Consider the following 12,614-nt stretch of genomic DNA (forward strand, 5'->3'; position numbering starts at 1 on the left):
TGCCCTCACATTACCAATGATACAGTAATAGTTTAACTAAGTAGGAATTCCTAAATACTATACAATCAAAACATACAGAAAGAAAGGTAAAAGGAGTATGCAATCAAAAGAACAGCAAAATTTTGGCAGTACGACATTCAAATTGGTTAAAATGTCAGGTTTTTTTTTTCAAGAACTCACAACAGATAGTCTAACCTAATGCTCAACCTAGACTGTTATATGTCCACTTCTAGTCAATAGTACTTCCGATACTCAACCCATTGCCAAGTGGAACATGTATATGTGGTCATAACTTTCCATTTTTCATATATTATTCTCTACTAGAATTCAAGGTTTCAATATTTTTAACTTGAAAAAAATAAAAATTAAAGCTCTATAAATTCCTTATTTAATAGCTTTATATTTCACATTTTTTGAGACTTACTCAAAACAATATAACTTTAAAGAGTATCAATTAAGTACCGCAACTCATATATAATCTAATATCAAGATTTGTTTTCGGCAGGGATTGATTTAGCTCACGGGTGCCATCGCCTGCCTCAAAAGCGCAAGGTCCAGCGTTTGATACCGGTACACACACACACACACACACACACACAGATTTGTTTTAGGCTGGGGATGTATTCACCCTGGGTTAAAGCTCAGTGCAGCAAAACAAACAGAAAAACTCTGTTTTAATGAAGCAGTGTCTTATTCTTTCCAAAACAGCAATAAACTGCAAAATCTAATGAATTTTGGAAATCACAGGAATACTTTAAACCACAACATTGTATACATTAGTCACCATATTAAATTCTAAGAGCAAAGGTGCAAAAATCAGTCCCTAAAAGTACATTTCATCAACCTGTCCAAAGTAGAAGCATTGTTAACTTTGCTTCCTTCATCTCCCACCAAGTCTGATTCTAACTCTGAAACACTTCAATCATTCCTGTCTCTCTATTCCCACCATCACAGCCCTACTTAGCTGGACTCACTGTCTCTGGTAATTTACCTACCCAAACTGTGACAACCAAAATGCCTCTGGCCTTGCCTCCAACATACCCTGGAAGTGAAAGATGCCCTAATTGGGAACTGTTGCTTCAAGAGTATCCCACAATAAGAATGGCACTCTTTTAAAAGGTAGGCTCTGACCACCATTTCTGTGCGTGCAAAGAAAAATAAAAAACTGACCAACATACACCCTTCACCTTAGGGCTACCAGGCTTAGGCCAAACTAAGTTGAGGCCTTATGAAACAGTTGCACTGCTCTTTCTCAAACCTGAATTTAATCATCTCATTTTAAGCCTGGAGTTTTAAAAATCAGTACCTCCTGTCAAAGCTTAAACACACCGTATACATAATTAAGCTTCTGGATATTAGAAAAGTGCAACAACTTTTAAAAAAATGAAAACAGGGCCAGGGATTTAGCTCAGTGGTTTCACCGCCTGCTGCGCAAGCGCAAGGACACGAGTTTGATCCCTGGTTCCAAAAAAAAAAGCCTAATTTAAGGTTGCAAGCTACTTAAAACAGTATTCCCATTAAACAGAATATTTGCAAAAAAAAAAACAACTTTAAAAACTCATGGATTTTTATGTTTGTGAAACACTAAGATTAAAAAAAAAATCACTTTTTTCAATTTCTCATAATAGTTGTGTCCCTACAGATTTTATTCATGTACACATGGGGGGGGGGGAACTTTTCAGAAGCGACAGGAGAAAAAAACAAGTATCACAGAAGAAAGCACCTGAAGGACCTCCAGAGCGAACCATGTATCCAGACGCTTACTGACCTTCAGTCGTTTGATCATTTCGTCCGTGGTGATCTTGTCGGTGATCTCCTTTACTCCGGGAGGATAAGCAATCTTCCCATCGGCACTCACGACGCCACAGAGGGCAGTGGCAGGCTTGGGCTGCGCGGTGAAGTCCATCCTAGGGGACAACTTTTTTTTCACGGTCCTCTACCGGCCTCTATCGGTCAGAAAACCAAAGTTCAGCAAGAAAGGGGCGACTTTGTAACCTCTTTTTTTTTTTTTTTTTTTTTTTTTAATTTCAAAAAAAAAAAATGTCTAATGTGGAGAGGGCCTTTTCTCCCCGGAGGCCCGGACTCGGCGGCGGCCTGGCCACCCGGCTCCTTCCCGGGGCGCGGACCTCATCAGCGCCGCCCGCGCCCGCCCGGGCCCCGCGGGGCTCCCCAGCACTGGCCGCCGCGACCGCAGGAGGCGCCGAGCGCGCCCAGAGTTTCCCAGTCCGCCTTTCACAATGAAATCCGCTCGCCAGGAACCAGGTCCAAAGTTGAGCGGCCTTGCGAGGCCGGTGAGAACCCCGAGGCCCCCGTTCGGCCCCAGAGAAGCACCGAGTCCCCACCCGACCGGTCCTCTCCGGGAAAGGAGACGTGAGGCCTAGAGGGTTCAGCTTAGGCCGCAAAACTAGAGACCCAGCCGGACCCCCGCGCAGGATCCGGGCGGGATCCGGGTCCCGGCAGCTCCCGCCGCGCGCGCCCCTAACCCGGTCCCGCCGCCCGCGAGGGAAAAACAAGCCGCCTGCACCCCCAACCCCATGCCAGGAAGCGGCTGACGCGGCGCCGCACTTCATATTTTGTTCCCTCAACTTCGGGTGACGGGGCCCGGGGCTTCTCCTGCCCGCGGCCGCCGGCGCCGCGCTGAGGCCTGAGCGCCACCCGGGCCACCCCGCGGGCCTCGGACCGCGCCGCCCCCACCCCTACCCTCACCCCGCCGCCTCCCGTCCCCTCCCTGCGCCCGCCGAGGGCGGGAGCCGAGCTGCCGCCGCCGCCGCCTTTACCTCCTCATGCGGGCGGAAGGTGCATCGAGCGCCCGGGCCTCTGTCAGGTGGTTGGTTGCGCCGCCGCCCCTCGTCGGGCTGCACACAAAGCGGCTCCGCGGGTCCCGCCGCCCGCCCGCCCCGGAGCGGCGCTGGGGCTGGCGGTGCTGAGGAGGAGCCGCCGCCGCCGCCGCCGCCTCCGCGGGGGGAGACGCGGGGCGAGAGTGCGCTGGGCGGGGAGACACTGCCGCTCTCCGTCCGGCCGCGGAAGAGCAGCCTCGGAAAGGGCTCCTCCGGGAGCGTGTGCGCGTGTGTCCGCCGGGACCCCGCGCGGCCTCCCGCGCCCGCCGACCCGGTCCCGGCCCCGGCCCCGGCCGCCCGTGCCCCCAGGAGCCGGCGCGTCGCCAATACACCGGCCGGTCACGCGAGCGGCGCGAGAGCACGCGAGAGCAGCGCGCGCCGCGCTCCCGCCCTCCCCTTCCTCCGCCGGCCTCGCCTCCGCCTCCCTCGGGCCCAAGGCGGCCGCGCGCGGGGCGGACAGCGCCGCCACCCGGTTGGCGCCAAGACCTGCGGCACGGGGCGCCTGCGGGAGGACCGGAGCCCGGCGGTCGGGGGAGGCGGAGCCCGGCGGCGGGAAGCGCGGGCCCCTGTCCGCCCGCCGCGCGCGGCGGGGGCCCGCAGGGCTTTGTCAGTAGCCGCCCGCGGGAGCGCCGGCCTGTCGGAGGGTCGGCTGGGCAAGGGGGATCGAAGCGGCTGAACGCGGCTGATTCGTCGCCGAGCAGGCGCGGAGGCTTCCCAGGGGCAGAGCTACAAAGCTAGGGGAAAGTTTTGCTCGCAACTTGGCACAAACGTGGGCCGCTTAGTATTGTGTCTTCTGACACCCACCCGGAGGTCCCACTCTCCAGCTTCGACTTTTCATGTTAATACGTTGAAAGCTGCAAAAATAATAAAAACAGAGAAGTTCTCAAGGGCTAGGCTTTGGGCCGCTGGGCTGGAACGAAAACTTGAGTTTCAACTCCCCAAACTTACACAATCAGAATCTCTGAAAAAAAACATTTTTACAAATTAGCGAGGTGGTTCTTGCGAATATAGAAGACCTCGTTAAAAAAAATATTTAACATCAGTACCTATTGATTTATTTTCCCCTCTTCTCCAGCCCTTGACATCCACTTCGGGATGAAAAATAATACAGGTTGGGTTCCCACTTCCAGTTGTGTTGAATGACACACCTGAAGCTGTAGAACAGGACACTTGGATATTTATCAGCTGAAAGATGTTTTCCTGTTAGAAGGATTTTAATATGTTTTGCAAATGCATCATGCAATGGATTTTGCATGTTTATAATAAACCTTAATAACAAGTGAAAAAAAATATTTAAAACATACTGAGAATTAGCTTTCAGTCAAAGGAAAGCGACTGTCAAGGAAAAATCGTGGTAGCAATGTTTGCGCCATTTAAGGTAGATACTGCAGAAAATGATGCCGGGGATTTAGCTCAGTTGTTCCACCGCCTGCCTTGCAAGCACAAGGTCCCGAGTTCGAACCCCGGTACCAAAAAGAAAAAAAAAAAAAGGAAAATGAGCCCCAAGAGTAGCCAGAATTTCAAAAGATGAAGTTGAAAAACAGAATGCAATAATATGAAATAGCATTCAGTTCTTGAAACTGACCACTATCATATTGTAAAATGATATTCGATTATTTAAATTATTATTGATGAATAGCCTTTGATCCTCCCCCCCCCATTCTTTAGTTTGGTCCTAAAAATAGGAAAGGTATCTCAACTCACTGAATTGCTTTCCAGGTATTAAGCAAGGAAGCAATCATCTAGAAATCTAGCATTCCACCACCACAGACTGCTAGAACTCAGTAGGAAGTGGAATCCATTCAAGGCTATCCTCACACACACCCTTAAATCCACTCAAACCCACTCTTTAAGTTCTTCCTCTAACTTCTAGTGTTTATCTGTTATATTTAAATAACTATAGACCAATGCTTTTCTTTTTTATTCTTAGCCTCAGTGACTTTCCCCTTTTGGATGACCTTTTGTATTTGCCAGTACTTTTCCAACTTGGTGTTATGGTGCATGTCTGTAAATCTAGCACTTTAGGAAGCTGAGGCAGAAAGGTCACAAATTCAAAAGAAAAAAATGTTTGTTGTTTTTTGAGACACATCTCTTTAGGTAGTTCAGGTTGGCCTTGAACTCACCGTGGTCCTCTAGCCTCGGAAATGCTGGGATTACAGACATGCACCATCATGTCCAACACAAATCGAAAATTTGTAAAAAATTAAAAATAGCCGTTGGGGATGTAGCTCAGTGGTTCTGCCGCTTGTCTTGCAAGCGCAAGGACCTGAGTTTGATCCCTGGTACCAAAAAAAAAAAAAAAAAAAAAAAAGAGTGTATTTAGGTTTGATAAACTGTACTAGAGCAAAAATAGCCGGACGTGGGAGATTGAGGCAGTAAGATACCCAGGAGTTCAAGGCCAGCCTGGGCTACATGGCAAGACCCTATCTCAAAAAACAAAACAAACCCCCCCAAAACAACAACAACAAAAAGGGCATGGGGATGTATTGTAGTGGGAAGGCAAACCCAGCAACACCTCCTTAACAATGTATTAATTTGTTACAATGTATTTACTATTGTATAACATTCTAAACACTCAAAAGATAGTAATCCTGAGGATTGCAACAAATGTAAACATATTGAATTTATACAATACTTTTTTTCTTGGTGCCGGGAATCAAACTCAGGACTTGTGCTTTGGAGGCAGGTGGCAGAACCACTGAGCTAAATCCCCGGTCCTATACAATACTCTTGAGAATTCTTGTCTTTTTTTTTTTTTTTTTTGACTGCAGGAACTCACTAAATTTCCTAGGGGGCCTCCAACTCCTGGGCTCCAGAGATTCTCCCACCTCAACCTTCCCAGTAGCTGAAACAAAAGGTGTGTGCCAACATGTCCTGCTCTTCCATGCCTTCCTTCCTTCCTTCTTTCCTTTTCTTCTTTTTTGGCAGTACTACCAACTGAACCCATTCTTTTTCACTGAACTATATACTAGCCTCCCTTTTTAATTTTTTATTTTGTTGTTTTTCCAGTACAGGGAATCGAACTCAGGACCTTGTGCTTGCAAGGCAGGCATGGTGCCACTGAGCTAAATCCCCGACTATTTTTTATTTTGATACAGGGTCTCACTAAGCTCCTAAATTGCCCAAACTGGATTTTTTTTTTTTTGGTACTGGGGATTGAACTCAGGTCCTTGCGCTTCCAAGGCAGGCATCGGAACCATAACTGGATTTGAACTTGCAATCCTCCTGCCTCAGCCTCAGACTTTTGGGATTACAGGTATTCATGACCATGCCTGGGTCCAGTCATCATTTCTTTTCTTAAACATTTGCTTATTAATACAATAAATGAAAAGTGATATAATCACTTGTGTGATTATTAAAATATTCATTGTTTGTTTTTGAGGCAGGGTCTCCCTATGTAATTCAGGCTGGCCTTGAACTCACTATGTAGCCCAGGCTGGCTTTGAACTCATAGCAGTCCTCCTGCCTCAGCCTCCCTAGTGCTGGGATCACAGCCATGTGCCACCACACCTGCCTCTCCACAACTACAGCATTTAAAAGAGGGTCTTCTGCCAATATGAGGCATTGTTTTGAGCACTGAGGGGGAAAAAAGTTGGGTAAAGGGTGTACAGAGCCCTGGTGGTTCTGCCTGTCATAGGCATGTATTAAACAGGGACTCGTTTATTTATTTACTTATTTATTTTTGTTTTTTGAGAGAGTCTCGCTATGTAGTTCAGGCTGGCCTTAAAGTCCATATGTAGCCCAGGTTAACCTTGAACTCACAGCAATCCTCCTGCCTCAGCCTCCCAAGTGCTGGGATTACAGGTTGTGCCACCAGGCCCAGCTAAACAAGGACTCATTTTTTTAAATGGCACAGTGGCACACGCCTGTGATCCTAGTACTCTGGAGGCTGAGGCAGTAGGATCTCTGCAAGTTCAAGGCCAGCTTGAGCTACATAGTGAGTTCAAGGCCAGCCTGAATCACATACAGAGACCCTGTCTCAAAAAAAGGGGGTGGTAGGGGCCGGGGATGTAGCTCAGTGGCATGGCACGTGACTCAGAAGCACAAGGTCCTGAGTTAGATCCCCGGTAGGGGGGGGGGGAAGGGCGGTGGTGGTGGGAGGGACCAGGAATGTAGATCAGTAGTGGAGTACACATATGAATCACATTTGATAAACCCTAGCCAAGATCCCCAGCACTGAAAAAACAAAACAAAACAGGGAGCCCCAAATCCCTGGCTGCCCTCCTGGTGGGGCTTAATTTGTTTGGGAAGAGAAAGACCCAAATAATAGTAGTACAGCACCAAAAGTAGTAGTAGTAGTGGTAAATATATATGAAAATAAAGTAGGGAAGAGGAGGTACAGATCTAGCATTCCTCCATTATTCACAGTGGCTCCCCATTGATCCTTGAAGCCATAGATAGTGCCAACCTTACGTATACTATGTTTTTCCCATCCTCACTGCAGTGTTGCTGTGTAGTACCAGAATTCATCTGTCCTTCTCTATTTTATGCCCTGGTGACCCATTGGCTTGGCCATTACTAAATAACAATAAGGTTACTTGAACACAAGCACAGTGATACCATGACAGTGGATCTGCTATCCACGATGGCTACTAAGTGACTAAAAGGGGCAGGCAGTGTATTCAGCACAGATCTGCTGGAGGAAGGATTCGAGTTCCTGATAGGACAGAGTGAGAAGGCTGGAGATTTCATAACTTCTGATTTTTGTTTTTTTGGGGTTTTTTTTGGTACCGGGGATCGAACTCGGGTCCTTGCACTTGCGCAGCAGGCGGCGAAACCACTGAGCTAAATCCCCAGTCCCTGGTTTTGGTTTTCATTTTTTCTTTTTTGGTACCAGGGATTGAACTCCGGTCCTTGCTCTTTCAAGGCAGGTGGCAGAACCACTGAGCTAACTCCCCGGCCCGGTAACTTCTCAATGGTAAAAAATTTGAAATTTATGATTTATGTCTGAAATCTTCCATGTAATAGTTTGGGATTGAAATTGACTGTAGGTAACTAAAATTGCAGAAATTGACACTTTGGCTGAGGGGCCTACTGTGTAGACTCAGGCCTCTGGGGGATGTGGCTTCTACTCTGAGATGGTAAATTGCTGGACCTTTCTAAGGAAACTGACATGACATGATTTATGTCTATGACTGAAGCAAACTTGGGCAAAAGTAATCTTTTGTGCCCTCATTGTATTCACCTGTAAAATAGGGTTAATCATAATGTCTACTTAAGAGGATCACTGAGCAATAAAGAAGTCAGTATTTGTAAAATGCCTAGAAGAGTAACTGGCACATACGAAGCTTTACATATTTTTTTAAACATAAAATAAAAGTCTTTCTAACTGCTGCATTGGAAATAATGGTAGAGACACAAGTTTCAAAGTCTGGGGACCAGGCATAGGACAACTTCAAAGATCCCAAGGAAAGATGTTAAAAGGAACCAGGTATAGCAGTGGAGGTGATGAAAAATGCTGCAGGAAGAAGTGGGAAAGCAGGGATGACTTCAAAGTTTTATGCTTGAGTAACTAGAACCAAATAGTTACTGCTAACTGAGATAGAGAGGATTGTGCTTGGAGCAGGACTAGGATCAAAATGTCTTTTAGACCTCCAAGCTATTTATTTAAAAGTTAATGTATTGCAAACGCAAGGACCCCAGGTACCAAAAAAAAGTTAATTTAGCAGTGCATGGTGGCACATGCCTGTAATCCCAACACTGAGGAGGCTGAGGCAGGAGGATTGCCATTGGTTTTCACCTAGCTCGGGCTATGTAGTGAGTTTAAGGCCAGGCTGGACTACATTATGAGACCCTGTCTCAAAAACAAACAAACAAACAAACAAGCAAAGGTAACTGCACTAGGCTCTTCCAATAAATAAAATATTATTCCAGGCACTGGTGGAATACTTTAAAAAGCAAAATAGTGCTGGGTGTGGTAGTGCATGCATGTAATCCCAGCACTCAGAAGGCTGAGGCAGGAGGATCACCATGAGTTCAAGGCCAGCCTGAATCACATAGAGAGGCCCTGTCTCAAAAGACAAAGCTCCTGCTCTTGACATGATTTGTCTATTGGAGGAAAAAACAGCACACAACAAGCCATTATTTGAGGCAAGGCTGTGTAGTATATTCTACAATGGAAATTTAAACTACATTGTCTAGGAGCCTGGAAAAGGGAAGCTATAGGAGTTTGGCAAAGGAAGGGACATCTGAGGCTGGACTTGGAGGATGAGTTGTGTTGAGTAGGGTTGTGGAGAGGATGATGACTAATACAGAGGGAGTCATTAGGTTTTATTTATTTATTTATTTTTTTGGATTGTAAATGTTATTATTTTATTTTGTAAGCAACAATCAAAATATATTTGTGCTACTGATTTCTTCAAATATTGAAAGAGATCTTAACAAAACTTGTCCACTTTGATGTGTTCTTGTACAAGTTTGAAATCTGCAAAGACCCTGACTAAAGAAACAGAAGTAATTGCACAACTGAGACTAAAGGTGTTACAGTGCTGCAAATGATGCCAGATGTCGTACATTTAACCAAACACACCTTCCGAGGTCCCTTGATTTTGAGCATTAGGAACCAGCGAGGACTATGTACTGAAAGTTTCATTAAAAGCTTTTTGCATTTTTTATTTAAATACGACCGTGTCTAACATAGCTGCTAAACACTGGACAATATTTGAAGTCCTAAGTACATCCACGTATTCTTCCAAATGATGTTTGGGATCCTGCTTCCCAACATTCTTTATTGCCAGCTGTTCAGGTGTCATCTTATCTTCTTCTTCTTCTACAGCCTTATTATAATTCTTGGCTAATTCCAACATCTTTTTTACCACTGATTCATTGTGTTTACAATGTTCACTGTAGTCCTGAAGTGTCAAACCTTCCATCCAACTCTTCTTATGCAAATTTAGCAACATCTTCTGTTCCAGTTCATTTTTCTGATAATTAATGGTGATGGAGTAATAATGTCTGTTTAGTCCATGAATTAATGCCTGGATGGATGGCTTATTTAAGTGACCCAGATTTGAAGTCATTTGTCTTGGTTCATGTCCTAAGACCATCCTACTAGCACTGATCAATCTGAAGACATCAATAGCAACCTTTCCTTTTACACTTTGAATGGGATCCATAACCACTGCCACAGCTCTCTCCAACAAGGCTTCAAAGCTCTGCTGAGTGTTGATGTCCACACCAGAAAGCCAACAACCAAAGCCAGGGTGACTGTGATACCAGCCAACAACCATCTCAGGCCTCCCTGTTTGCTTCAACATATCTACATTTTGGCTTGGAATCAACTGCTTCTACACTGACACCTGTTCCTGACGGTGGCATAGCAAACACATCAGTCACTCTGACAGTGTAATCATCAACAAATTCTCCAAGCATCAGACCTATAGCTTCCATTGGAACTCCAGCACGGCCATGCTTTAATATTTTTAACAGTGCCAGCGAAGAGATATAGACAAGTTCTGCAGTGTCCACTGCAGGAGCATCTGTCGGTGGCCCCTGGCCCAGCCCAGGCATACCTCCTCCAAGCCTACGAAGTCTGTCTATATTTCAGTTCAGTAACTGTAACTCTTAAGGCATTAAGCTTCAATTTGTTGAGTTTAACAAATTTCTTTGTAACTCAAACTCTTGCTAATTCTGGCAAGTATAATTCTTCCATGTATTTTTTCGTCTCCTAAAGGTGGGTGGGAGGGAGTGATCTGGACCCTTGTCTTGCTCTGCGGTGACTTGGTGGTGGTGGTCACAGCGGCTCAGACCGGGTCTAGCTGCGGGCTCTATGAACCAGTGATGAATCAGCCTGATTCCATTCAAAAAGAGTGGCCTCATTTGAGGTCTTAAAGAAGGCCTGGAGGGCTGGGGATGGAGCTCCATTGTAGAGCACATGCCTAGGTTGTCTGAGGCTCTGGGTTTAAACCCTAGCACCACAACACCACAAAAACAAAAAAGAATCCTGCTAAAAATGGCCTAGAGGTGAATAAGTCCAATTTCTTTTTAGAAAAAAGAGTTTAATATGGTTAAAACAATGATTGCATAATAATTTGTGTGTGTGTGTGTGTGTGTGTGTGTATCTTGAGACAGGCTCTCACTATGTAGCCCAGGCTGGCCTCGAACTCTCAGCAGTCCTCTACCTCAGCCTCCTGAGTGCTGGGATTACAGGCATGTGCTACCATGCCTAGCATGTGTGTATGTGAGGGGGGTTGTTTTTACTGAGGAGGCTGAACGTGGGTCCTTGTACATGTTAGGCAATAGTCTACCACTGTGCTGTACCTGCAGCCCCTATGACATGGGTTTGTAATTATTTACCCTCAAGTAATTTCAATCAGCTCTCTTCCTACACACACACACACACACACACACACACACACACACACACACGCATGTAATCGATGTCCAAAATGCTATTCAATGCAATTTCAGGACAAGCCCCCAGCCCCATATTTCAACCATACTATCAACCACAAACGCTTCCTGTACAGACATTCTTTTTTCTACATAGACATTCTAGAAACATTGCTAAAATGGTAGTTCGATGTAAATTTGTGCAGCAAGAGAAATGTTTTGTACTGCATTTTTCAATATAGGAGCCGCTAAGTCACACAATGGAACACTTGGAAAGTGACTAGTGCAACCACAGAAATGGATTTTCAGTTTAATTTAAAGTTCCTTTAAAAAAAAAAGAAATTGAAGTCTCATAATGTTGCCCATGGTGGCTCCAAACTCAGGCTCAAACAATCTCCCTGCCTCAGCCTCCCAAGTAGGTAGGACTACAGAATTTTCTTTTCTTTTTTTTTGGACCGGGGATCGAACTCAGGTCCTTGCGCTTGTGCAGCAGGCGGCAAAACCACTGAGATAAATCCCCAGCCCAGAATTTTCTTTTTTCTTTTCTTTTCTTTTTTTTTTTTTTGGTACTGGGGATCGAACTCGGGTTCTTGTGCTTGCGCAGCAGGCGGCAAAACCACTGAGCTAATTCCCTGGCCCCAGAATTTTCTTTTAAAATTAAAATAACGGTATAGCTAGTGTCCACTGTATTGGACGGTGCAGTTCTAGTGTATAGTTTATAGGAGTGATTGACTGAGTGAGAGAAGATGTTGGATACGTTTAGAGGAAGCTGTTAGTTTGGGTGGAGCTCCTACACTAGGTGCAACAGACCAAGCCAAAGTGGAGTCACTCACACTAAAGGCCACTTGATCAAACTAAAACTTTAAAGAAGATAAGCTTGGTGTGGTGGTGCACATCTGTAATCCCAGCACTCAGAGGCTGAGACAGGAGGATGACTGTGAGTTGAAGAGACCTCATGGATGCTGCTGATGACTCCTGAGACTCCCTGAGGAAGGCAAGGGAGCCGCAGATCTCTTTTGAGGTCTCTTCTCTTCCTCAAGGAACCCCAAATGTTGTAAGCTTCTCTTTCATTTATTTCAGTACTGGGGATTAAACCCAGAGCCTTTAACCTGAGCTATATCCCTGGAAGGCTTTTGTTTTGTTTGTTTGTTAGTTTGTTTGTTTGAGACATGGTCTAGCTATGTAGCCCAGTCTGGCCTTGAACTCACAGCAATCCTCCTGCCTCAACTTCATGAGTGCTGGGGTTACTGGTATGCACCACCACGCCCAGCCTTTATTTTATTTATTTTTTTTCTTGTTTTGTTTCTCAGTTTTCTTTTTTATTTAATCATTGTCTTTTTTTTTTTTTTAGCCTTTATTTTTTTATTTTGAGACAGAATCTTGCTAAATTGTCCAGACAGGACTCAAATTTGTAATCTTCCTGCCTCAGCCCCCCAGAGTACTGGG

The 12,614-nt window shown here is 45.5% G+C and overlaps 1 protein-coding gene and 1 pseudogene across 3 annotated transcripts in view; both read right to left on the reverse strand.

The window, feature by feature from the left end:
• The window catches only part of Pds5a (PDS5 cohesin associated factor A), a 137,125-nt gene extending 134,141 nt beyond the window's left edge, over positions 1-2,984 (reverse strand). For all 3 annotated transcript variants that reach the window (XM_087187836.1, XM_087187838.1, XM_087187837.1), the window contains exons 1-2: positions 2,778-2,984; positions 1,769-1,946 (exon numbers count right to left, since the gene is read on the reverse strand). In XM_087187836.1, coding sequence (XP_087043962.1) covers positions 1,769-1,906 — 138 coding nt within the window. In that variant the 5' untranslated portion in view covers positions 1,907-1,946; positions 2,778-2,984. The remainder of the gene's footprint in view (positions 1-1,768; positions 1,947-2,777) is intronic.
• A 6,316-nt stretch (positions 2,985-9,300) lies between these two features.
• On the reverse strand, positions 9,301-10,370 carry LOC101706130 (ubiquitin C-terminal hydrolase PSMD14 pseudogene; annotated as a pseudogene).
• Positions 10,371-12,614: the final 2,244 nt, after the last annotated feature.

This window comes from Heterocephalus glaber, unplaced genomic scaffold, assembly GCF_053883595.1.
Source record: "Heterocephalus glaber isolate CG9 unplaced genomic scaffold, H.glaber_assembly_v1.0 deba00001509, whole genome shotgun sequence".
In the NCBI taxonomy this organism is placed as follows: Eukaryota; Metazoa; Chordata; class Mammalia; order Rodentia; family Bathyergidae; genus Heterocephalus; species Heterocephalus glaber.